General features: G+C 39.4%; 1 protein-coding gene across 1 annotated transcript; it reads left to right on the top strand.

The window, feature by feature from the left end:
* The first annotated feature begins 1,753 nt into the window (after positions 1–1,753).
* On the top strand, positions 1,754–25,906 carry MPHOSPH8 (M-phase phosphoprotein 8). The gene is made up of 13 exons (XM_030444541.1): positions 1,754–2,060; positions 6,522–6,677; positions 7,561–8,403; positions 11,049–11,151; positions 12,917–13,042; positions 13,122–13,210; positions 14,347–14,487; positions 15,282–15,368; positions 15,649–15,803; positions 20,251–20,405; positions 21,783–21,910; positions 22,634–22,717; positions 23,548–25,906. Exons 1-13 carry the CDS (start codon positions 1,800–1,802, stop codon positions 23,587–23,589), a joined length of 2,370 nt encoding a protein of 789 aa, XP_030300401.1. The 5' UTR covers positions 1,754–1,799; the 3' UTR covers positions 23,590–25,906.
* The last annotated feature ends 608 nt before the right edge of the window (positions 25,907–26,514 follow it).

The raw sequence follows: 26,514 nt of genomic DNA, 5'->3' as shown, positions 1-26,514 counted from the left end.
CTTGTGTATTTCTCTAATGTCATGGTAAAGAAAGCATAATGTTAGTAATTCAGTTAAATATGACAGGAGATGTTTTGACAGATAAAGAATGTGATAAATGAAGAACAAATAAATATCTTCATAAAGTATCAGTGTTCTGTGGTATCAATTATCAAAATACAAATCGGAATCGGATGGTTCTGTAATTTCTACAGTGAGCTCAATATGCCTTGAAATGCAAACAGCACAATATAGAGCTCTGTTTTGTTATAAGGAATGAGTTCTCAGAATTCTTTCGAATCTTTTTTGTTTGTTTATATTCTGATTTCATTCTGACAAAAAAACCCTGACTGTTGAGTTTTATATTGGACTACAAGGACTGAAACCTCATAATGAAACCTCATAATGTAAGAGGTTACTACAGAAAATTCTGGGATTTCTTTCATGACAATTTGAGCAAACGTCTGCCAAGAATGGAGTAGATACATCTTGTAGACAAGGTTGCTGAGAGGGATATCCTGAGGTCCTTCTGTTTCTAACGGGCTTTGAATCCTTATTTTCATTTATGTACTAACACTGCCTCTCTAGTAATTATTACAAATTTGTAAAGATTTGTACTACACTGTCTATTTGAAAAGAGCTAGGGTATGTTTCTGAAAAATCAGCAAGTCTCCTTAATGTACACAATGATAAAGTAGCTTCTAAATCTGCTAATGGCTACCATACTAGCTTTACCTTAGAAAGTAAATGCTGTCAAAAAGATGAATAAAAGAAGTATTTTTTTCTTTAACTGCAGTTAATTATCCTATAAAATATACAACTATATAGAAAGAATTTAACTATAGTTTGGTGTTTTCACTGTTGCAACAATACATCCCATACAGGTATGTAGAGAACTAAGTACACATTCACAATGAAGCCAGAGTTTCATTTGAATGATTTGTATTCTTTAAGAAATCGTTTCTGGGATACAACATACTAACTCTCTGGCTCTAGGAAAAGCAATTAAATAGTCAAATAGGGTGTGATTTATATTTCTTACAAGTTTGTCTTTTTATCTCCTGCATGTTATGTAAGAAAAGCTGTGCTACCCTACAGGTGAGGATTTTAACATGTAAATTCTGTGAAATCTACAGGGATTCCTTTTCCCAGTGAGCAACCCCGTTCCCCAGCAGGACCTCGTCCTGGGGGTTCCTTGTGCATCTTTCCTGTGCGTTTCCCCTAAACCTCCCCAGCTGGGGACACACACAACGCTCTTGTGCCGGCATACGGCATGCTCAGCGCACTCTCTGGACCAGACGGGCCCACCCAGGCACTGGGTCAACGGGCCGTGAACGTGCCCCTGGAGGCCTCCAGTCACCCGTAACCCCCTCTCCTCCAGAGCAGGGTTGCTGCTCCAGGCAGCGAAACCCCACATGGGGCTGAGCGGGGGTCGGTCACGCACTCGAGGACAGTGACAGGACCGCAGCTCCCGGCAGCCACAATGACGAGAACCACGACGGCCACCACCTGCAGGCGTCCGAAGCCGGACGCTTCCGGACGCCTCGCTCCCGCCCTGCGGCGGGTGTCGGGCTGCAGAAGAGCCCTCCCCGGGGTGAGTGGAGGTTCCGCCTTCAGGGGGCAGCCCCGGCGGCAGCCCCGCAGCCGCTCCCTCCTGCAGGCTGCCGAGGGCATTGAGGCCTCAGGGCTGGGGGACCCCGCCCCTTGCGTCATGGCGTGGGGGGGGCGCTGATTGGCTGCGGCCGCCGCCTCTCGCCCTCCCGCCCGGCCCTGGATGTCGCAGCCGCTTTCCAGCGTTGTCGTTTGAAATTCGGCTCAAAATGGCGGCGGCGGCGGCTGGGAGCGGGCCTGAGGCGGTGGCAGCGAAGCTGGAAGGGGCGGAGGAAGAGGAGGAGGCGGCGGCCGCCGCCGTAGCGGAGAAGGATGAGAAGGACGCGGAGGCCGAGGGCAGCGGGACTGGCAAAGCTGCGGACAAGGCTGCAGCAGCAGGCGGGGAGGCCGGCGGCGGCGAGAGCGAGGAAGAGGAGGAGGAGGAAGATGTGTTCGAGGTGGAGAAGATCCTCGACGTGAAGACCGAGGGGGTGAGTGCGCGGCGCCGCCGCTGTCACCCTGGCGCCCCGGCCGCTCTGCTGGGGCTGCGGCACGGCCCCCGGGCGGTGGGGCTGCGGCAGGGCCACTCCGGGAGGCGGCCGTGCCGGGCGGTGGCGGGGCTGGACGGCGGCCCGGCCGCCCCTGACTGGGTTGGCGGCTGCCCTAGGGTCGGATTTCGGCTGCTCCCTGAGGAGCTGCCCGGGAGCCGCCCGGAGCGGTTGTTACCCACGCGCTGGCTGCGGGCCGGGTCGCAGGGCGCTTGCTTGGCCGCCTCTGCTCTTCCCTCGCTGGAATTCCGTGCGTGCAGGCAGCACGGGCACAGACGGGTCAGGCAGATTTTCCTGCACGATTCTTTTATACCTGTGCAAGAACCGTGCAAAAATAATAATCCCGTTGTAATTGTAATTTAATGCGCGTTATGTGTATTTTTTCAGGCAGGCTTTTTGCATCTTACAGATCTGACTAAAGACTAAATGTGTAGTATCTTTACTAAGGTTTTTTTTGTTTGCATTGTTAAACTAATCTTTGCTGTGATGGCTGAACTGCAGGAGTGTTTTGATGTAAAGTGCTTGAGTGCAGAAATGGGCAGGATTTCTGATGGATAACCTGGAGCTGGTTTCAGGGTGGTTTTAGTGAGACTGTTTCCTGGCATGTGAAGGTCTACTTAGAGGGTTTTCTTCCATTTAAATAACTAGCTGTAATGATCTTTAGACAGAAATAATCATACCTTCTTTCTCTGAAAGCAGCCTCGAGTAGTTGAAGTTCTAAAATTTTCTAAACGTCAGATATAAAAAAATACATTTTTGTGTATTTGTGTTTGAAATTGATTATTTTATTTTATCGACTTTATGCTTCAGGTACATTACAATATAGAATTCTGTCTGTTTAGTGTTAAACAGAAGGGTTTTGAAAGCCTTAGGTCAGAGAACCTTCAAGAATTTCTTAAATATTTGTGATAATATCATTGATTAAGTTGGAATATCTTGATGACTTAAGAATGTTGTGGAGGGGGAGTCATACCATTCCACACAAGTACACAGAGTACCAGAATACAGTGAGTACCGTATCTTCAAAGTATTAGTGGCATCTGCTGATATCCTATACTCCCTCTTTCTGTCATCCTCTTCCTCCTTCAAGCAGCCCATTCTGCAGCAGGTTCTGAGCTCTGTGCACGTGAGATTTCCAGGCTGGGTCCCTGCAGTTACCTTTGCTGTGTGCATGTGTTGGTTGTGCTTTTTCCAGTTGCATCGGGTCACCTTTCTGTCGCTCTTAAGAGAGGGCCCTGCTCTTGTGCTTTAGCAATAGAGACCAAGACAGATATTCAGATATTCACACCCAGTCCTAGCTTCCAAAGTGGCTGAAAAAAATCTGTGTGTTATGTTCAGTGGTGCGTATTTTCTGTGGTCTGCTTTAGACGTGGTTTGCAGCTTCCCAAGTCTGCTACAAAGTCCAAGCAGATACACTGAGTGGGCCACTGTGCAGCACAGCCTCATGTGTCAGTGTCCCTGCAGCAGTGGGAGAGTGGAGAGCACCACACAGAGCAGCTCTTCTTATTTGCAGTTCTGATGTAGCTGGAGCTGGTAGCAGTGATAGCATGACAGAGACAGCACTCTTGGGATTAGATGAGTTTGGGCTGGGGAGTTAAACCTGCACATAAGTGAAACATTAACATGCCCTACTTAAGAGAATAAGCAATAGAAGATCCTCTCAGTGTATCTAGAAAGCCTTTCATACTGCACTAGAATTCTGAAAGAACAGGCTCCAAGGGAAATTGTGACATTCCGCAGGCAGGTAGCCTTAACTGCTGTTTAATGACCTGGTGATACCCCTTTCCATAGGATTTGTTTATAGCTCATCACTAGTTCTTGTAGAAGCTAGAGCAGTATAAAAATGCTTGGAAGTGTTCTTTTATTGGTATCTGATACAGAAGAAAGAACAATTTCGAATAAAGTAATGTTAGCAGGTGAGTATAAGGCTGTGTGTTTACCTTTAGTGTGATGATTAATCTCCTGTCTTCACTTAAGCTGCATTATTGTTTCACTACCTGTGTACTGGGTACAGAACCATTCAACAGCTACATAGTCTTATATAAATTTGCAGTAGGCTTATTTTATCCAGTTTTCTCAGTTAATTAAAAAAGGACTTACTACTTGTTTTGCACCATTACAAGGGTGTAACTAACTGTGCAGCTGACTGAAGTTCTGCATCTGAAATGGCATAACTGTACCACCAGACAGGTTAGAGGCCAGTTGGCTAGCAAGGCAGTTTTTGTGGAAAGGAGCTGAGAATCCCTACAGACAAGTAAATGGAAAATGAGTCAGCAGTTCTTCCAGGAAGAAATGCTGAAAATATCCAAGAGTGTAGCCAGGAGATTGTAGGAGATGTTTCTTCCTCTCTTCTCAGCACTGCTGAGATGCATGTGGAGTACTGAGCACCCCAGGATGGAAGAGACATGGACATATTGGAGTGAAGGATTATGAAGACAGTTCAGGGAGCTGGAGCACAGGAGACTGACAGATAGGTTTGTTCACCCCTGAATCTTCTCTTCTTATGGCAGGGTATAGGTTATACAGGTTATAGGTTGTATAGGTTATATCTCTGTCTCCTTAATGGGAGTGTGTAGAGAGCACAGGGTCAGCACAGGTGCACAATGAAAGGATGAGAGCAGCAGTTCAGATCCGGGGAAATCTGAATAGATCCAACTTCACTGGACATATTTCTGAGCAGCCTGGTCTGGTTTCTACTGTATTTCACTTTTTAGCTATGGAGGTCCCTTAGAAACATAGAATCATAGAATTGGCTGAGTTGGAAGGGACCTCAGAGATCATCGAGTCCAACCCTTGAACCACTGTTGCGGTTACCAGACCATGGCACTGAGTGCCACATCCAGTCTCTTTTTAAATATCTCCAGGGACGGAGAATCCACTACTTCCCTGGGCAGCCCATTCCAATGCCGGATCACTCTCTCCGTAAAGAAATTCTTCCTAATATCTAACCTAAATTTCCCCTGGCACAACTTAAGACCGTGCCCTCTGTGACTGTAATAAGAAGGATACTTGTTGCTTAATTAGTGAATAACCCCAGTAGAAGAAGGAAAGAGAAAGGTTAACATGATTTTGAAAATTAATTTGGGAATCAAGAGTTTATTATTAAGCTAAATTATAAGAGACATATTACACCAATGCACCTGAATATAGGCTATTTACTTATATATAGGTTCCAGTATAGGTTGTTTTAGAGCATTATCAATCGATTTTTGAAAGAAAGAGTTACTTATTACTTTACCTCTCCAAAGGCGCTTTTCTTAGTATGTTTGCTAATACTGTTTTTGTCTTTTTTTTTTTTTTTAACGATTTAAGAAGTTCAGGAATGGTCGTATTGCCTGGCATTCATTTTTAACTTTTGTGTATTGACAGTGGATTTTCTGAAGTTTAGTGCTGACTTTTGTCATACATCTGTTTAAAGAAACTACAGGTTTAATCAGCAAAGGTGACCACACTGGTCTCATAGGACATGTCTCTGCTTTCAGTTTAGCTTAGTGCTGGAGGCCCTGAGTTTGCCACTTGTCTGGCTATATTAGCATGTGGAGTCAAAGCTAATAAGCTTCCTCTCAGCAAGGAAAGGAGTCCTTCTTGAGAAACATAAGGATTTGGACTACTTAATATATTTAGGAAAAAGGCAAGAGATAATTTGCTTTGATAAAGCTTTTTGTTTGTTTTTTTAATGGAAAAAGGCTTTCTGATCTAGTGAAAAACAAGATAGACACTAAAAGGTGCAGTTCCATCCTATGGTGTAGTTAGATACTATTGAAACAATTGGTTTCTTATGTAAATTGTTACAAAAATTTTTGTAACTGACTCCACTGAGATGCATACATGCAGATTTTGTCTAGGTTTAACTTGATCTCATTGGTGTTTTGTTGGTTTTTTTTCTGATTGTTGGTATTTCAGTTGATCAAAAGTGGCACTGATTACAAATCAAACAAGTTATAAATTCCAGTATAAAACTAGGTCAGTGGTGTTAATGCGTTCATTATAAGTCTTCAAGTTCTACATCAAATTCTTCAGTGTAGAGAAGCAACTTGAGCTTGAAATTTCTATAGAAGAAATAGTAAAATGTTAACAAAAAGGTTCTGTAACTCAGAAAATCCATTTCAGTAAAGTGACTGTAAAACTATGATTTGTACATTATAGCTATGGTTCTGAACAAATTTTAGATATTCCAAATATTTTTCATAAACACTCCAACTACTGAAAGATTTTACATCCTACTTAGTTGAGTATGTGATGCAGATAGGAATAATTCTGGGAACTTGTATGTCAGTGTTGGGTTGAACTCCCTTTATATTTGTTTCTGTATGCACAAAATGAAATATACACTGAGATAACCAGGAATTGAGTAGATGAGGCAATACTGTGCTGTGCTGTATTAAGTGTGGTTTTTCCTTACAGGGTAAAATTCTCTACAAAGTACGGTGGAAAGGATATTCCTCTGATGATGATACCTGGGAACCAGAGGTTCATTTGGAAGACTGCAAAGAAGTGCTGCTCGAATTCAGAAAGAAAATTTTGGATAATAAGCCTAAACCTGTTAAAAAGGACATACAGGTGTGTTTCACCTTCCAGTATCTTACACTAAGGACATGCCCTGTCTAGGCTCTGCTAATGAGAGAAGGGAAGACATTTGGGATATGGAATTAAGAAAGAAGGGAAGACATTTGGGATATGGAATTAAGAAGACTTCAAGAGTCTTTTCAATTTAAATATGTTGGGTTTGATGTGAAACTGAATAGTGTTGCTTCTCTGTTTAAGGGATTTTTTAAATGAAAAGGTTACTTGTGGACTTTGAATCCATCTAAACTTTATATCACTTTTTAATGGGATTATATCAGTGGTGTATGGTGACTTTAGTTTGATTTTGACAATAAACAACACCCTGTCGCCATCCAGATGGATATTGTCTTGTGCCTATCTTCACTGACAGCTCAGTTCATTCTCCTTGTTTGGGTAGCAGATTGGTGAATTTTAACATGTTAACCATTAAATTTGGTAAGATAGGAATACAGAAAAATTACATGGCAAGAAAGCATTATATGACTTTGGTTTTAAGTGCTCAGTATGAAAATTAAGCATAAGAATCTTGTTTGAAAACTGGTACCCTGCTTCTTCAAAAATATCTGATTTTGTAAGATTTACCTACGGATTTTGATGTAAAAGAGTTCAGATTTGGTTCTGATCTGGAACCTGATGGATTAGTTTACTTGACTTGTTTATGTATTGGTTTTCATCCAAGCAGTTAGTAACATAATGTAGGTAAGTAAGCTAGAATTGTATTTACAAATTCTAGTTTGGTGATGAAGGATGGATTAAAAAAATCAAAGTGTTTAAAAATGTACTTTTCCCGAGTAACCACTGCTACCATTTTTGTATATCTTACACCAAAGTGATACAGTTTTAAGTAAGACAGTTTCCTTTTTTCCTCACCTTTTAGAACCTATCTCTAAATGATGATGTATTTGAAGCAGACTCTGACAGTGACTGGCAAAGTGAAACAAAAGATGATGTTTCACCAAAGAAGAAGAAAAAAAAGTCAAAAGATGTAGAGGATAAAAGTCCAGATGATCCAAAGAAGAAGAAGTCTAAGTCTGCAAAACTCAAAGAAAAACCCAGAACAGAATGTGAGAATTCCTCAGATACTTTGGTTTTGGATTCAAAAGCAAAAAAAAGGAATTCTGAAACCAAGGAGGATTCAAGGGACTCAAAGAAGCAAAGGAAAGAAGATACTAAAGAAATCAAGAAAAAGAAAGGAGAAGTTAAAGATTTAAAAATAAAATCTAAAGAAGACAAAAAATCACAGAAGGAGAAGTATGGAGATGTTCAGATTGACTCAGAATCAAGTGGTTTAGATAATGTGTTTTCTCAAGTTACTGATAATGAAAATTTAGACTTAAATTCTGAAAATAAATATGAGAATCAAAGAGTATCAAGTGGAGAAGAGCGATTGGAAGAAGAATTTGCTGAAAGAGAGTTCATTGCTGATAGGCATCTTGATGGATCTGCAAGTAATGAAGATGATAGTATTGATGCTAAGGTTAAAAGAAAGAAGAAAAAAAGTCAGAAAGCTGAAGATTGTAAAGAAGAAAGTAGAAAAGTGGAAACTGAAGATACCTTTTTAGAGAGACGAAGCTTGCAGAAAAAGCAAAAAGGTCAAGAAAATGTAAAAATGGTACAGAATGAGTTGGAGAAAGTGTCATCTGCTCCTTCACCAATGCAGAAGGGTTTGAAATTGAGTGCTAATGAAAAAGAGCACAAGCCCACTGATTCAGTAGGGGAGGTAAGCAATGTTAAGGCATTGGGATGGGGCCTGGGTATTAAGTCAAACATTTTTGGGGTACAGATATCTCAAAAGGCTGCCATTACAATGGCAAAGTTAATGATCTAGGTAAAGCTAAAGAAAGGCCCACTACACCATATATAAGACAGGCTGAAAAAATTATGTATTCTGAACCCTATAAAAGAGGGAGCATCTTAGGAGAGAAAAGTATCCTTCATGTGAGAGTATGAATTTCTCCTGTTTGTTATATATAATTAGAATGAAATTTGTTGTTCCTCCAAAGCATGCTGTCATGTTTAACTTGATTCCTCCAACCTTCAACAGCTGTCTTATTCTGACTTTTTTCTGCTTCTGTAGTAAGATATTCAGTCTTGAGCAACTATCTGTCCAAAACTGCACAATGGAGTACACTTTTCAGCTAAAACATGTGCTTGATCTCTCTAAAAAGTCAGCCACTCTTTTTTATCTCACATATTTTAGACCCTACCTGGGAACTGGGATGCTGACATTGCTTCTCCACTTAAGCCTCCCAGATAATTGTGCAGCTGGCTTGTCTTACTAAAGTTCCTAGGGTGCTTAGAGGAAATGCTTAGTTTCATGATATGGTTTCCTATTAATTACAAATGCTGTATCTCTGCTAAGAAAGGAGATAAAGAATAACTGGAATATTGATTTTTGTTTAATTAATACAGTAATTTTTAAGAAAAGCAGGATGGTAAAGATGGAAGAAAAAATGGAAAAAAGAACCAACAACCCAACTACAATATTTCTCTAATGTTTCTGAGAACATAATTTCTTTTAGCTGCTTCATACTGTTCTGTTGCTGTTTGCAACTCATAAAACTTTGCCCAGAGAAACCTCTGTGTGAGTTGATCAGGATTGCAGCTCAACACCATGATACTGGCTTACATCCAGCTTCTTCTGAGGTGGTAATTCTGTGGCAGCAAGTTTTTCTGTAGGTTCAGTGTAGTCAGATATAAATCTTTTGAGTTCTGTTTTATTTACCAGTAGTATTCACCTGAAACATGAAGAAATCAACAGCAGCTGAAAGCTGGTTGCTTATGAGTGTTAAGCCAGCACACTCAGGCTGTATTCATGCCTCTCTCATGGTCATGCTGCAAGGTACTGAGGAGGCAAGAAAGACATTCTGCTCTCTGCTTTGTTTAGTCTCGAAGGCTTAAGCAATGTTTCCTGTAGCTGGTTAGTTATTCAGAGCCAGAGTCCATTGGGCTTACTATATGGATGGGTTTGATGGAAAGTTCTGGAGGCTTTTTTGTTTCACTAAATTGTTGGCCCAAGCAGATTATTCTTTTAAAATAAATCATTACCTACTTCAGCTACTTGTTTTCCCTTATGTTGCTCTGATCAGAGAACACTGTCAGGTCAGTTTATAATGCAGTATTTTCTGTTTGGGGTCAGTTTGCATGCTGAACCATTCTTTCTATTGGATTTACTTCCATAAATAAATGTACTCTGTGCATTGTGCATCTGATCAGTATTGGAAATCTGGAATAGAATTCAGGGCTACTGGTTTTGAAAGCCTCTCTGTGTAGCAAATATCTGGTCATCCTTTTAGTAAGTCCTGAGTACTGGGCATCTGCTGGGTTTAACAGCTGTCTTTGCTACTAGTTAATCACATCAGTGATCAAAATATGAGGTTTTGTGTGGGTGAGGTATAGGGTGAAAAAGGCAAAGAAATGTCTTGGCTCTGCTAACACTCTGTGATACACCAAATTGATCTATTTTAATTTTGGTTTTTCCCATGTCAAAGAAATGGTAGCATTTAATGACCAGTTTGTTATGTAGTTCTTGTAGGGTTGTCTTTTGGGACAGTTTTTCAGAAAGCCAGTGCTATTCCATATACCTGGTTAGTGTCAGGGGCTGATGTAAAGCCATGCCAAGGAACCTTGTCCCACCTACTCATCTGTTTGGAATGTTCTGGCTGAATGGAGAGAGAGGATTAAAGGAGGAAAAAGACAATCTTTGGTGCAGGCAGTTGAATTCTGTTTTGGTGAATTTAATTATGTATCTGGATCTACCATAAAGTCCTTCTATGATGCTGGATATTGCTAAACTTGGTCTTCTGTGTGGATTATAGTGGGGCTGAGTGAATTTTTCTGAATGTCTTTAAATCTAGTGTTGCTGTAACAATCTACATTTGTAAATTGGAAAACATTGAACCTTCTCTATACAAGTGTTAAGTTTTTTCAGCTAAGGTTCAAGTCAGTGCTGTCATACCTGCTTTGAATATGGTGCTTCAAAGGTGATAAATACTTAGTAATATTTATATTATATGTGGGTTCAGTATTTGGAAAAAAGGAAAAAATTGTGATTTTTTAAAAATCCCTTCAAAATGCTAGTTTTGTCTGCACCTCATGTCATAACAAGCAACTTGCATGGCTGGGGTGCAGTAAAAAGCTGAGTTACAGGTTTTTTATGTTGGAAATCAGACCTTTCTTGTAGAGGAAGCCTTCACAGCCTTAACTCCCAGCTCACCTGTTTAATTCCTTTCTTAGGGATGTCCACAAGCCTATTATATACATGTTTCAACAGTATTATTTAAAAATACATTTTACTGTTGAGGTTGTGAAAGGAGTTAATTTTACATTTTTCCTGTGCCACTTAAATTTGATCTTTCTTCTCAGTATCAGGAGAAAGAAGTAAAGAAAGCTGAAACGAAAGAAAAATCTCCAAAAGGAGAGTCTGAAAAAGAAGAAAAGAGCAGAAGAGAACAGAAGGGCCCTAAAAGTAAGTGCTAACTGCTTAAAAGAGAGAAGAGAAGAGAAAGACCCTTCTTAAGAGGTCATTCTCCTCTTACTTCTACAAGAGCAGATATTGTATAGTTTTTAGCACATATCAGTAACAAGAGTGTTTGCTTTGATTTTAGGAAGCAAAAGTGCTATTTAATGGCTTTGTTAATACATGCTTCATGAGTACGGTCTATGTATTCTCATGTATGAGGCTTGGAAGCATACAGAAATCTCTAATGTTTTTGTACACAAGTCATGATTTTGCCCTTTTTCATTTAATGCCATCAACTATGATTGTGTGGCATGTGACAGTAATCTTTTGTTAGAGGATATCATCCAACTATTGACCATTTCTAGAACTGTTCTGATGATACTATGAATGCACATGTCCTGTGTTTAGAAAAATCAGTACAGGTTCCCATCAGGCAGACTTCCTACCTCTTGCTTTAGGCATCATGATGTGTTTAATATACAGCTCTTAAAAATAGCAGCAGAACTGGATGATTTGGTACATGGAGAAAATTGTCTAAGTTCTATTTTTGTTCTTAATAGTATGATGGAGCACTGTTACCACTCTTGATCTCAGTAAAATTCTGGATGATTTTATTCTGAGTAAATGCCCTCACTGATCTGAAGATGAACTGAGGAAAATTAGACAACTTCATGTTTGATGATATGAGAGGGGCTGTGATGTTCAACTGGCTATTGCTGGAGAAACATCTTTCACTAAAAGTAGCATAGATAGTAACAAACAGAATTATTAATTAATGCTCCTTATACAGCACGGGTCCTTCGTCTGTTCATCACAGATACTGAACCATATTTTCAAAGTGGTAGTTTCTGCATAATTCTAACCTTTCTCATGTTTCTTAAAAAGAGGATGGTACCATGTTGAAAGCAGTCAGAATTCAGACTTGGCAGGGTAGTAGCTGGAGGTGAAATAATTCTCCCTGATTTTTGGCTTGCATTGTGAAGTTTGCTTCTACACTTCAGCAATTATTAACTTACAGAAAGAGAACAGACCTTTTCTAAATGGACTTTGGTTGGTCGCTCACTTAAACTTTTTTAGTCTTTAGTGGCTGAAGTGGTCACTCTTGGTAACTGTCTTAATATTCTAGGCTTTAAAGACATCAAAAGTGCACTTGACTTATTTAATGTAGCTTCAGAAGAAAAAAAGGAATATTCTGAAAATAACTGCAGAAGAGAAGAATCTTCGCTAGAATTTAAATTCATAGAAGAATTAAAATCAAAAGGTAGCAAAGTGTACAAGGAGCAAAGGAACAAAGATGAAGCAGACACATGGACTCATAGTGCTGCAGAAGGTGATCAAGAAATAGTGGATGTGTGTAAAATGAAGAGCTCTGGTGAGCAGTAGAAATACATGAAGGGAAAAGTTGAGCACTGACAGTTAATACTTCATTCCTGTTTGCATCTTAGCGTACTGCTTTTAGTGCTCCATTTCTTGTCTCTTCATGGGGTTGAAATTGTTTTCTTTTGAAACTTTCCAGTGTGTTTCTGCTATTACTGTAACAGAGTGTTCACCATCTCTTTTTACTTCAGGCAAATTAATTACAACAAATAAACAATTTGTTTCAAGTATAAGCATTTCCTATCTACTTGGAGCATAGCCTTCATTGTTTGGAACCATTCCCTGCTGACTTCCAGAATCCTGTTTGAATGGAAAGTAGTAGTATGTTTAAGCTGCATAAGTTACTTACTACTTATTTTACTTTTTTTCTTCCATAAAATCTCGTACATTATAGACGGCAAGCAACAAGTCTTGAGTTTGGGTATGGACATGCAGTTAGAGTGGCTGACACTAGAAGACTTTCAGAAGCATCTTGATGGAGAAGATGAGAATCATGTGTCAACAGAACCAATATCAAGTAGTAAGTAGTTGCTGGGAGGAAGGGATGTTTCTTTGCTGGCATTTAAATACCCTATAACTGCAATCAATTTTTTTTGTAGCTCTTCTGAGGGATGCTGTTAAAAGTGGAGATTATATGACAGTAAAGATGGCACTTTCTTCCAACGAGGAATATAATCTGGATCAAGAGGTAATTTTTTGGTAATACAACTATTGGAGAGGGAGGGGATGCAAGGAAAAGTACAAATTTGGACTTTTTGGGAAAGTTTTCCTCTCTCCCTAGTAGCAGATTTCTTCCTCACCTTGGGAAAAAAAAAGCCTGAAATGAGAGAGGGTGGTACAGATTTTGAGGCTTCAGTGCTTTTTATCTGTTTCTTCCAAATAAAATAAATTTGGTAGAAGAAAGTTTGATAAAAGCATTCCAGTAGATGGATTTTTAGCAGATTTTCCATTGTTTTTAACTTATTATTAAATTTAGAACTTTATATGGTATAAAAGTGGCCAAGTGGCTAAACTATGTAAAATGTTTATACATGCACAATCACCCTGAGTGTTCATTTTGACAGACTGAGACTACTTCACTCTCTGAATAATTTTTTTTCTGCTAGTTCCTCAGCTGTGGTCTTACTACTTTTTTTTCTTTCAAAGATCTATTTTACTGCTAAATGGTACTATAACCCCTTTTTGAGGATTCAGATCTGATACCAGTATTTTCATTAGTGATTTGTTAGTTGTATCATGTGGCATATTGAGAACTGCACATCATGCTAAAACTTCTGTGGTGTAGTAGAACAGTTGCCAAATGAACTACTGAGAAGAGCACCTGTTCTTTGAATTGTAGTGTCTGTTGGAAAATGCACAAATGAGTGGGGAGACGGTCCCCTCACAGAAGTCTCTTCATACTTACACTCTGATAAAACCCAAAAGCCAGAGTTGTGGTAGCAGCTGACTTGAGCCATTGTGGTTTTCCTCCAGTGGCTGCTGATTTCCTTCTCCAGTCTTTGGCTGCCTTCCCCACCATCAGATACATTGCTCCCCTTCTTACTGGCTCATTCTGGTTTTCCTCCTTCTTGTTTTGTTCTGGGAATGTTATGCCTTCTGTGGATGGTGGAGTTTGGAGTGTGAGGTCTGTCAACCAGAGAAGTGGGAGGTGATAGTTTGTTGGTATCTGGCAGCCACGTATGTGTGAATTCTTCTGCTGCGAGGGGAATCTTTGTGAAAGCTGTTGATGCACTTGCAATTTTTGTGTTACGGCTGTGATTTATCTTAAAATATTTGATTATATTATTTATTTGTTTATTTTAATGGCAATGATTCTTGTTGTAGGACTCAAGTGGAATGACCCTGGTGATGCTTGCTGCTGCTGGTGGGCACGATGACCTTCTCCGGGTCCTAATCAGGAAAGGAGCTAAAGTTAATGGCAGACAGAAAAATGGAACAACTGCATTGATACATGCAGCTGAAAAGGTTGGCTTAGTTATTGTCCTGTTTGTGGTTCTTGGTTTTTTTGCTTATGTTAAAAACTGGCACACAATTTTTCTTTGCCTTGTATGATGGCTAAAAAGTAGTTAGCAGGATATTGCAGAGTGACCTTAACTGCACCATTTCAGCAGCTATGGTTACTGTAGTGTAGATAAATTCTGATTACAAATCCTACCCTACCCTGTCATTGGGCAGTCCAGAGGAAAAGTGAAGGCAAAGGATATCTGTCAATTTGTCTGTCATGGGGGCTGAAGTTCTTGTGTTAGAATTACTTGTTAAAATCTCTGGCTGCACAGGACCCAAAGTTGGGACACTTTGAGAGCAAATTTCTGATTAAGCAGGGTTTACTGTTTGAGAGTTGGAAATAGTGGCAAGTTCTTTCCAAACTAAGAGCTGCTAAACTAGTAAATTTGAGCAAGTTTTCATGAGTGCTCTCTTTTGTTCAAGTTGTTTAATGGGTTTTCCCCTGTACAGTATGTACAAAGCCAAAAGGGAGCTTGATTCCACTTCTGTGATTAATGCCAACATAGTTTTCTTCCTATGGTGTTCACTTACTGTAAGATGTAGAAAAATACTAAGTGCTGTAGATACTCATTGCTATGTACTTGTCTGAGTCTCAATTGCTCTTTATTAGCCATGGGAAAGAATAATTGTATCATGCCTTATGCTTTGGATTTTACTGATAGATTTTAAATAAATGTCCCTCTGTATTCTGAAACAAACCCAATATGTTTTATACTTACTTGTCTTGTGTTGGTGGTGTTGTGGCTTTTTTTCAGAATTTTCTAACAACAGTAGCTATTCTTCTGGAAGCTGGGGCATATGTGAACATGCAGCAGAGCAGTGGTGAGACTGCTTTAATGAAGGTAAAGTGAATGCTTGTACAGACATGCTTTAATAGTAAATACTTCTGGTAAACTAATAAAATATAAAAACTTTTTAATTAGAGAACATGAACTATTTGAAATATAAATACTGCTATCAATTATTCCAGGCAGTGTTTTAATCCCTTTTTTAAATGTACTGTTATATCTAAACAATAAATACAGATGCCCCAAGCACACAATACTAAATGGGGTTCATAATCCCTTTCTTGTGGGAGGTTTGTCACTGTTACCTGTTCTTCCATCTCCTGACTCTGCCCAGGCTTGTAAAAGAGGGAATTCGGACATCGTGCGGCTTATGATTGAAAGTGGAGCAGACTGTAACATTCTGTCAAAGCATCAGAACAGTGCCCTGCACTTTGCTAAGCTGTGTAATAATGTCCTGGTGTATGAGCAGCTCAAGAGTCATTTGGAAACGTGAGTAAACTGCACTTTGAATCTTGTTCTGGTAAAGTTTGTAATGCTGGGCATGTCGTAATTTGGTTTAAGTCAAGAGGAGATTAAGTCAAGGGAGATTTCAGGAAATAAAACTGATCTGCTTTGTGCAGAAAGCTAACTAATAAATCATGTGAAGTGACAGTGATGTGAGCTAACCAAAGAAGCAGATGCTTAAAAACTGAGTAAAAAGATGGCAAGGAGGAAAAGGGAATGACTAGAAGTGAAAGATTCCTTAAACTACAAATACAGCAGTTGGGAAAACTAAGAAATGTATTATCACTGGACAGTTCAATATAAAATCTAGAGCCTGCTAAATAAACTACCTTGCTGAAAACCACTAAGAAAAAATAAACACCAAAAAATCAAACCTCTGTGAAGTCTGTGCAGATAGTTAGGATGTTGTTGGACCCTAAAGTGTCAGCTGTGAGCTGAGAGTGGCAGGGGTAAATCTTTCATGCCAGTAAATGATGGAAATAAAAATCTTAATTGCACAGCAACATGACTGAAGAACAGTGCAGTGTATGTGGTATGACAAGTGATCATGTCGTGTGGTCATGTAAAAATATAGTGAGCTGATGAGTCTGGATGCTAAATGGAGACAAACATAAAGAGAAGGAGCAAACTCTTCCAGTGTCAGTTTGGAAGTGTAGTGAGAGTTAACAGGGCAGGAAATCATAACCAATGATCTCTGAACTTGGAGAAGACTCAAGGAAGGTCTTGGAGCTTCTGCAGCTGGTGAGATTTTTCCATGAATACATAGTATTGTCTCAGTGTAAGATCTTTTTGTTGTTTTATGATGTTTTTATCCTAATGATTTATCTATCTAATATAAGACAATTTATCAAGTAGTTTGTAGTCAGAACTCACTGTCTTCTAGTTTACTGTTTAAAAAGCCCCAGCTGCTTTCTGTCTCTGTTCTCTTCTGTTTCCCATCAGCTAACATCCTAAATTTACCTTGACAGAAACTGCCTTGTAATGGTCTGTGCTGTAGTACTTGTGTGTACTGTGCTTTTATGTGCTCCCCATGTTCTTACTCCTTTTTAAATAGTTCTTAGTTTTCTTTCCTTTAGAACCTTACTAAATACTAAGTAAGTCTAAGCATTGCAAGTCTAAAAAGTAAGATCCATACATTCCCATATGCTTGTTGCAGCGATGTTCACAATGAAGGTTAAGTAGTTCTTGTGAAATCTGCAGTACATCAGCATAGTGAAATGTTAAGTAAAAAATATTTAGGTGCAGACCAGTAAAACACATTTCCAGAGCAAGGTTGCATTTGCCTGTGAATTCTAAAGGAACTCAGTTATGAAATTACAAAATCACAGCAACATAGAATGGCTGTTGTTGGAAGGGACCTCTACATCTCATCTGGTCCAACTCCTCTGCTCAAGCAGGTTTACCTAAAGCCCTGTGTCCAGATGTTTTTTTTTAATATCTCCAAGGATGGAGGCCTCCTAACCCCTGTGAGCAACCTGTGCCAGTTCTCCATCACCCTCACAGTAAAAATGTGTTTCCTGATGTTCATAGGGAAACCCACAAATTTCAGTCTGTCCCCATGCTGCTTGTCCATTCATGAGGCACCACTGAAAAGAGCTCACTTCAGGTATTTGTTGATATATATGTACAGCTGTAAGATCCCCCTGAGCTGCCTTTTCTCCAGGCTGAACAGTCCCAGCTCTCTCAGCCTTTCCTCACAGGGGAGATGTACCAGTGCTATCATCATTTTTGTGGCCATTCCTTTGACAAGAGTCTCTCATGTAGTGGGGAGCCTGGACATAGTACTTCAGGGGTGGCCTCAGCAGCAATGAGTGGAGGTGAAGGATCCTCTCCTTTGACCTACTGGCAGTATTTTGCCTAATGCAGCTCTAGATACCACTGGCTGCCTGTGCTGCAGGGGCACATTGCTGGCTTACATTCAGCCTGGTGTCCACAAGGTCCTTTTCTGCCAAGCAGCTTTCCGGCTGGGTGACTCCCAGAATGTCCTTGTACCTGGCATTGTTCCTTCCCAGGTGCAGGAGTTCACACTTCTGTTTTGTTGAACTTCATGAGTTCCTGTTGGCCCATTTCTCCAGCCTGTTAAGGTCCCACTGGATGGCAGAACTACCCTTTGACATATCAGCCACTCCTCCCAGTTTCAAATAATCTGCAAACTTTCTGAGAGAACCCTCTGTCCTGTCACAGAGGTCATTAATGAAGGTGTTAAACATATAACTGGACCCAGGATTGACCCTGGGGGTTCAACAGTAGTGACTCTCTTCCAGCTAGACTTTGTGCCACTGAGTTTTTGCTGAACTAAAATGTGTTGAGATCCAGGTTCATACTGAGGAAAGTTTGTGATGCCAGTGTTACGAATGTGCTGTAAAGTTTGTCTCTCACATACTGTGTATCACTGCATATAACTTCTGTCCTGAGCAGATAGAAGCAATGTTTTCTTCATGACAGGTTAAATGACAAAAGTACAAAAAGCATAAAAACTACTGATTTTTTTTCAAACATAAAAAGCTTGTTAAAGTGAATGGGGAGCTGAAGTGGATTAATGGAGTACAGTGTTCCATCCCCAGGGAAGGAAATCATGACTTGTGAGTTAAGGTTTTGAAGGCAATAGGAAGCATGTAGATAATGGTGATCCAGTACCTCGTGTTCAGTGTAGTATAACCTTGTCAGTCAGTAACTATTTGATATCTTTTCCCAATCTGTTTCCTATTTGAAATCTGCCAGCTTGAGTTTTTGGCTAATCTGAACAATGAGTTTTGGAAGATCTTGAACATGTAATCTTGCCAGAGAAATGGCAGTTGAAATAAAGTATTGATAAATGCAAAGTGTGAATTACACAGGGAGTAACACAACTCTTGCCAATTGAGGAAGCTTCTGGACTCATGACCTGAAAATACCAGTCCAGTGCTTCTTAAAAGGAAGATAATACTGTAGTAGTGGGCCTGAAAATTAAATTTAACTCCATAGTGTCCCAGTGCCTTAAATAGCAAGTGCTATTGCAGTTACTTTGTTTTAGAAACAGATGAAGCAAAAAGGGAAAAGATGATGAGAGGTACAAAGCAGCTTCTGTGATGACAGACTAAGGAGGGTGATACCTGTTGCCTTGGGAAAGATTAAAAGGTCAAAAATATACAATATAATCAGAACCAAAAACAAAAAAACACCCAAAAAACCCCATAGAAAAAACAACCAACCAAAAAAAAAACCCAAAACCCAAACAACAAAAAACCCCAACATAACTGAAACAAAATAACCCTCAAAGCCATGGGATGGGTTCCACAGGCATCCAGTTAAGTGATTCAGTGTTAGGGTTGAAACAGAGGTACAGTTTTGAACAGAAAAACCGAATTACGGATCTCATCATTCCAAGCTGCTGTTGTCACAGATGCATGGGATTTTAGAAGGGATTAAGTAAATCTAGGGAGAGGTGCAGTTTGGCTGCAGTCTCTAGTTTTGGATGCTTCTAAATCAGATTGCTGGGAACTAGGACAGTGTACCAAAAAAAGACAAGGTTTAATTTCCTATGTTTAATTCAGCTCTGTGTAGCATCTGGAAACTGGGCTAGATGGGTTTCTAGGCTTGCTTTGATGTGGAAATTTTTGTAGTTTAATTCTGATCAAGTAATTAAGTTTTAGATTCTGGAGATGGTAATCTCAGTGAGCATGGAGGGAAGGAAGTGTACTCTGAAAAATAGCTCAGGGAGCTATAAATCTGAGCAAGTTACAGTCTTTGCCTTGCAACAGCATTTAAAACTCATCTGTGTCAAAATGGCTTTCTGAGGAAGATTTCTTAGTGACCTGCTTGTAAAAGTGCCAAATACTTTTGGTTACTGTGGTCTCTTTTCTGAGGTTAAGCTCCTCACTTAAATTATACCTCCTGGCCCCAAAATCAGAACAAAACACAAACAAAAAATCCCAGTTTGGCCTAGTTAGTGGTCGTGCTGCTTCTTTTTCACTGCATTTTCATAGAGTTAATTGTGAAATGCCATTTTTTTAGTAGCATTACTAGTAGAATTATACAGTGACTTACTTACTTTTACATTGCACTTGCAGTCAGACTGATAAACCAGCTGCAGTGGGGAGGTTGTTGCCTCTTTGTTTACCTGCTAGGTACATACTGATGGTTCAGGGAAAACTTTCTACATAAAGAGCCTTGAACACAGTGACTGGTTGGAGTATTTTTTTAACCTACTGCAGTGCGTTTGTCTCAGCTTTTTATTTTTGTGGACCTGACAGGTCACAAAGAGGTCACAAAGAAAATACTTTTTTAAGAAAGTAATGGGACTTGAGGTTCATCTTAAATACTCATGATGAAGACATTCACTCCTGAAAAATGGGGATCCAGAAAGATAATCTGGAATCTGGCTCTCATGAAGTCTGCCTGGTAATGTAATTTTACTGTGAGAAGTACAGGCCTCCCTTGTTTGGTCTTCTAGGCTCTCTAGAGTTGCAGAAGATACCATCAGGGATTACTTTGAAGCTCGCCTTGCTTTGCTGGAGCCGGTCTTCCCCATCGCGTGTCATCGGCTCTGCGAAGGCCCAGACTTCTCCACAGAGTTCAACTATAAACCACCACAACATGTGCCAGAAGGTAGGGGGCTCGTGATGTTGTTTTCCTTTGTGTGTTTAAAACAAGGTAGAATACTTAAAGGCAGCTCTGATCATGTAGAATATAGGGAGAGCAGCAGTGTTTTGGTGCATTGTGTGTGTGGGCAGTATGTGTATTTTTTTTTTTTTAGAGATTCTGCTGCCACATTCAGTTTCATCTGTTTGTGGGTTAGGTAAGCTTTGTGAGGGTTGATTAGCAAAGTGACAGGTCCTATAGGAATGTTTTACCTTAGACATAATTAAAAAAATCTTAATCTAAGAAAGTATGAGAAGAAATGACCTCAAGTTGTGCCAGGAATATTAGGAAAAATTTCTTTACTGAAAGAGTTATCAGGCCCTGGAACAAGCTGCCCAGGGAAGTTGTGGAGTCACCATCCCTGGAAGTATTTAAAAGACTTTTAGATGTGGTGCTTTGGGTCATGATTTAGTGATGAACTTGGTGGTGTTAATGGTCGGGCTTGATGATCTTGGAGGTCTTTTCCAATTAAAACTGTTCTGTGATTCTGTCTTGTTTTGTAGATAGCACCTAATGCACTGGAGTCTTGAAGTACAGTCACAGCAGTCTAGAAACACTACAAAAAGAAACCAGCATCAATTGACTCTCTTTGCCCATAGACCCTGAAAAAGCTAGGAATCAAATTCCCAAGGTGCTTGGAATGTTTCAGGATTCTTTCAGTAATTCTTTTGGGAATCCAGATACTAATATCTGATGCTTGGTTTATATGAGTCATTTTTATTCACCTTTTGAGCACATCAGGGAAGTACCTACTGATCCTGGTTTCTCTTGAGATAATACATTAATGAGATGGAAAGTGGAAATGTCTGTCCACATTTCTGGTTAAAAGTTGTAACATAAATCTTCCTGTTCTTCCAGTTCATGGGCATCCTTTATAGAATTAAGGAGCCTTATATAAGCTTATGTATTAAGAGGCATTTGTGTGTATTGAAAATTGTTGCTTATTGACTTCCAGTGTAGTTTATAAATATCTAGAATTGATTTGGCTCAGTTGTCCCTACCAAGAGACCAGACATCTAAAACCATGTTAAATTCTGTATCTCTCTTCAGTTAAACCTAAAATCACAGAGATGAATCATACTGAGGATTGCTGTTTGCATTTTGCTTTCCTTTCTAATAAAAAATCAGGTCATTTGGCTGCAGAAATAATTCTACCTTACTTACTAAGTCAGTTGTGTTCTGTGCTGAGATTGTATTTCTGCATCTTACTTTGATACTTTGTTAGTGCTTAATGTATATTATATAGCATTTAAATATATTTGTACATCACTGTCCTCAGATGCTCAGTGTATGCAGTCGTGTCCTCATTTTAACCTGATGTGACTGAATTGCCTTCCCTTTCAGGATCTGGAATTCTTCTCTTTGTTTTCCATGCAAATTTCTTTGGCAAAGAAGTAATTGCTCGGCTCTGTGGCCCCTGCAGTGTTCAAGCTGTGGTTCTAAACGACAAGTTCCAACTCCCTGTATTTTTGGTAAATCTTTTAATGTAACTGGTCGACTGTAAAACTGTTTTATAAAATTCTCTTTATGGAATAGCCTGTGAAATACTAGTGCCTTAGTCTGAATTTTGAGTGTTGTTGATGAAGCATGACTTTAATTATTGTAGCGTGATACTTTTTTTTTAATGAATTTTTAATTGAGAGAACTACAAACCTTGTGAATGTTAGAAGCCATAAAAATTTAGGCCTTAAAAATTGAGGAATATAGAGCTGGATATGCTGATCTACATGGCCCTGCTTGAGCAGGAGCTTTAGACCACATGACCACAGGTCCTTTCCAGCCTCAACTATTCTGTGACTTCATGACTTCAGAGTGGAGGGTTTGAGCAGGCAGCAATTCAGAATTATGAATGTAAAGCTGTTTCATTTCTCAAATTCCTTGAGCCTCTCAAATTTTTGACCCAAGTTAGTTCTTCAAATACAGCTACCCTGTCTTCTTTTAACAACCTGCCTCTTATTTGTGATGAATAGTTTCTATTTTTTATTATCTTTTGAAATCTAATCTTTTAAATGCATCAGTATGCACATTTCTTCAAGTCCTCTTGTTTTCTCTGTGGTTGTACCAAAAGTTCCTTGCCATATACACAACTTTATTTCAAAAGATGTGTAGTTAAAATGTTGTTCTGTTAGTTTTCTTGCATATTGCTTTCAGTCATATCCTGTCATTAACTTTGTCCATTTTATTTTTCCTTTTAGGATAGTCACTTTATTTATTCCTTCAGCCCTACTGCAGGCCTTAACAAGCTTTTTATACGGTTGGCAGATGCTCCTACTGCCAAGGTACAAAATGGTCTCAAAACTAATGTGTATGTTGGTTTGTTGAACAATAACTCTTCCATAGTCTAAATGCTTCTTTGTTGAATTTAGCTGTAAAGCTAAAGACTTCCCACTGTCTCTTCATCCCAGTTCCCATCAGTTACAGTTCCATCCTGTGACATTGCCAGAACTTACGGACATTGCCAAGGGTGTTAATTCTGTCATAATTAAATATTTTTATGCTTCAGTTGTAATAATTCATGCACCAGGATAAAGTAATGTTAAACATCTTTTTTCTCAGCACCGTGAGGTACATGGAATGTCAGTTACTTTTGGTGTACAGCTGTTTTTGCATGTGGGTTTAGAAGAATTAGGAAGTACTTACTAGCATAAGCTGTCTGCTTTTAAAGAGTCTGTGTAGTCTGTTGTATTTTCCAGGTGGTTTGGGCAGTAGTCCCACTACATGTTGCAAGATAAGTAACAGATCCTGCTCTGGTAGCATTTATTTTTATCCTCAGAAAATGCCCCATTCAATTTTCTAAATTTTCTGATTTAAAATTTATACTTATGTTTTATTGTTCCTTTTTTTTTTAATAAATTAGATTTGGGGCTATCTTATATTTAATCATCACGTAATGCTGCAGTAGCGTTCTACTTGAGTTCTTTTGCAAGCCATTCATAGTTCAGAAGGGTTACTATAAACAGGTTTTGTTAAGCACAGATTATAAATTCCTGTACTTTGTCTTAGTCAGTAGCAGTTGTGTGCCTTATCTCATGCTTATCTCAGAAGTAGTGTCAGACACAGGAGTTATGTGTGAAAAATCTTTACATGAACCCTTTGTTTGCTTTGACAGGTAAAGCTGCTGATAGGTGCATACCGAGTGCAGTTACAGTGACCTCACGGGTGTTGTGTGGACTGACACTTTTCTGGATGTACTTCTGATTCCTCTGTTAAGAGACTTACAAAGCAGTTTGGAGCTTTTTGGCACCACATTCTTAGTGACTGAGTTCCCATCTTGCTGCCACTCACTGACATTCACACAGAAAGTGTGTTGGGACAGCAGTTGAGGATGCTGTGCTGGTGGCACGAGGGTGTCAGCTTTTTTTACCTTGTCCAGATATAAGTATTTGTGCCAATACACAATACTTCTGTTTCACTTGTGGAGTCCAGACTGCATATTTAGCTTTTCCACAGTGTGGAATGGTTCATGTATTTAAGGTAACTAGGGGAAATGTGGTTTTTAATAGAAAAATCTTTTCCATTTGTAAACTGAAATTTTCTACTTGCTCTAACTGTATCATTTCTATGTAAAATGCAGAACTGTTGTATTCTTGGAGCCATGGGCTGAAATTACACTTCAGAGTCACTGCATTAGATTTAACTTTTGAGTTGCTGAGGGCTGTGTTCTGGTTTGAAACTATTCCTGCTCCTGTCTCCAGATGAGAACATGGTAAATTAAGCTTAGAGTGATTCCCTCTGGACACAGATGGTTGGGACTGCAGACAGCAGAAGAGGCTCAGTTCATACAGGATTACAGTTGGGTTCCCAGTTATATCAGTGTTTTAAAACTGCTTTTGTGTTAGAGATGAAACTGATAGTTTTACAGACAACTTCTGAGTTCTTGGTCACGTGACAAATGGGAAAACAAATACAGGGTGAAAATACCAAACCAGAAAACTTTTCTAACTGGCTTAAATATGCAGGCAAAGCTTTATGTAGATAAAGAGGATTTCAGATGTTCTCAATGTGATAACTGAGAACATGTGTTGTCCTTTCATTCAGAAATTCAGTTCCTCAGTGCAAAGAGCTGCTATCTTTTTTTATTATTATTATTTATTTACATGACCCATTTTATCAGATGACAGTGGTTCTGGAGTGGTCCTGTGCTATGAAATACAAATTTAATGCTTCTGCATGAAAAATAAAATATTTTTCTTTTTAAATTTACCAACATCTTGAAAAGTGGAAAGAAACCCCAAAACCAAACAAAAAACACCCAAGAAAAAATCCAGATTGTGCCTTTGCAGCTCTGGTTACCACGTGTAGTTTACACACCACTATGTGCCTATATTGTTAGCAAAACTATTGTAGATAAATTTAAATTCTTAATGTATTCAGAGTGCTTGCCATCAAAATGGTGCAGATGTATCCTATTAAGAACTGTGACTCTTTAATATTATGTAAAATTAACCAGGTTTTAATTTTTGGTTCTTTAAAGTTTAGAACTTTCCTATTTAAGAGATGCCAAATGAGTAAGTAACAAAGCAAACTGTTTCAGTTTTGTGGAATGTGTTAAGCTATGTAAAACGAGAACAGCAGCATTTACCCACAATACTCAGTTCTGGTTTGATTTAGAGTAGTTGCCTCTCTTTTTGCAGACAACTAATGAGATGTTAACAGCTCTGGGTTTTGAACAGACTTGGTACCTCCACCTCTCTGAAATTTGTCAGATAGATACCTCATTTTGCAGTGTGAACACCTGAGCTGAGTGAAAAGCAGTGGATGAGAATCAGGTTTGTCACTGCCAGCACCTGGGACTTCGTGTTGCTGTGCTGCTGCTTGGTCACTGCAGATTCAGTGAAGATGAATAAGGGAACATCTGTGTTTCCTGATGCTGGAGTGAGTTTCACAGACCTGGCTGCCCCCTCCTCAGTTACTCCTGCATTGTAGGCTTACTGAACAGGATCATCCGTGTGCGTGTTAAGCTCTGTATAGCACATCAGTGGTAAATGTTAGAGTTGTTTAAGATGGGGATAAAAGTTTTTTGAACAAGTGTCCATATAATATAGATGATATTTAGAAACTGTTGTACAGTCTGACCTAAAAATGTCTAGTAATGCTCCAAGAGTTGGTGTAGAAAGTAGTTTGTCAAAAGCTGTTGATTCTGGGGTTTGTTTTGGTCAGGGTTTGGTTGGTTTGGTTTTTTTCCTTCAGGCATTTGGGAAAGAGGGAGGAGTTTTACAGGACATGGGAATAAAATTTGAATTCATGATGCTTTTATTGACAGATGACTTTTGCAGCCATCTTTCTCTTTTAGTTGGTGATATAAATTAAAAATCCCTACTGAAGATGCATAAAAGGCATATGAAAATATGTTTGAAGTCCCTTTTCAGTCTGTTTTTATTGTATGGGCATTAACCAGTTGCTAAGAGGTTTTGCTGAACAAAAGATGAAAAAAAAGTAGCTACAATAAAAAAAATAAACCTCCTTTAGGTACTGTGCAGAAATACCTTCCATGTACTTGATCAGTTTCTTCTTGCTGCTCTGGGGGCAGCAAGGCTGAGCAGCTGCAGTTCCTGTAAGTTGCAATGGCAATGAATTGCTCATGATCACTGCCACATCATCAGTGCTTGTGTGCTTGGCTTCTTTCACAGATACTGACAGCTGGGGGATGATGCAGCTGACTTTCCTACAGGTCCCCTCTGCTTCCTGTATCCATTTGTCAAAAATGAAATGGTTTTTGATCAGTCTGGGTGGAAGAAAGCTTTCAGTATGGGAGTGACAGCACAGAGTGCAGTTTCCATCTCGCCAAACAGAACTGCTTAAGGTGGCAGAGGGCTGTCCTGAAATGTTCCATCTATCTGTGCCTTCTATCATTCTGTAACCACCTTTTGCCTTCTCATACAGAACTGGAAAACGTGTCAAATGTTCTCCTTTTGACAGTCCAGCAGGATGGAGCTGAGGAATGCATCAGACAGGGTCTTCTGCTACAGGTCTGTCATGTGGAGCTGTAATGGAATCTGAAGAATAAAAAGGAACTGTAACAGCCACATCTTTCTAAGCTGCTGGTGCAGCACAGGCATGCAGTGTAAGCTTATCA

Source organism: Calypte anna, chromosome 1, assembly GCF_003957555.1.
Source record: "Calypte anna isolate BGI_N300 chromosome 1, bCalAnn1_v1.p, whole genome shotgun sequence".
Lineage (NCBI taxonomy): Eukaryota > Metazoa > Chordata > Aves > Apodiformes > Trochilidae > Calypte > Calypte anna.
This window is presented reverse-complemented; position numbering and strand designations above follow the sequence as displayed.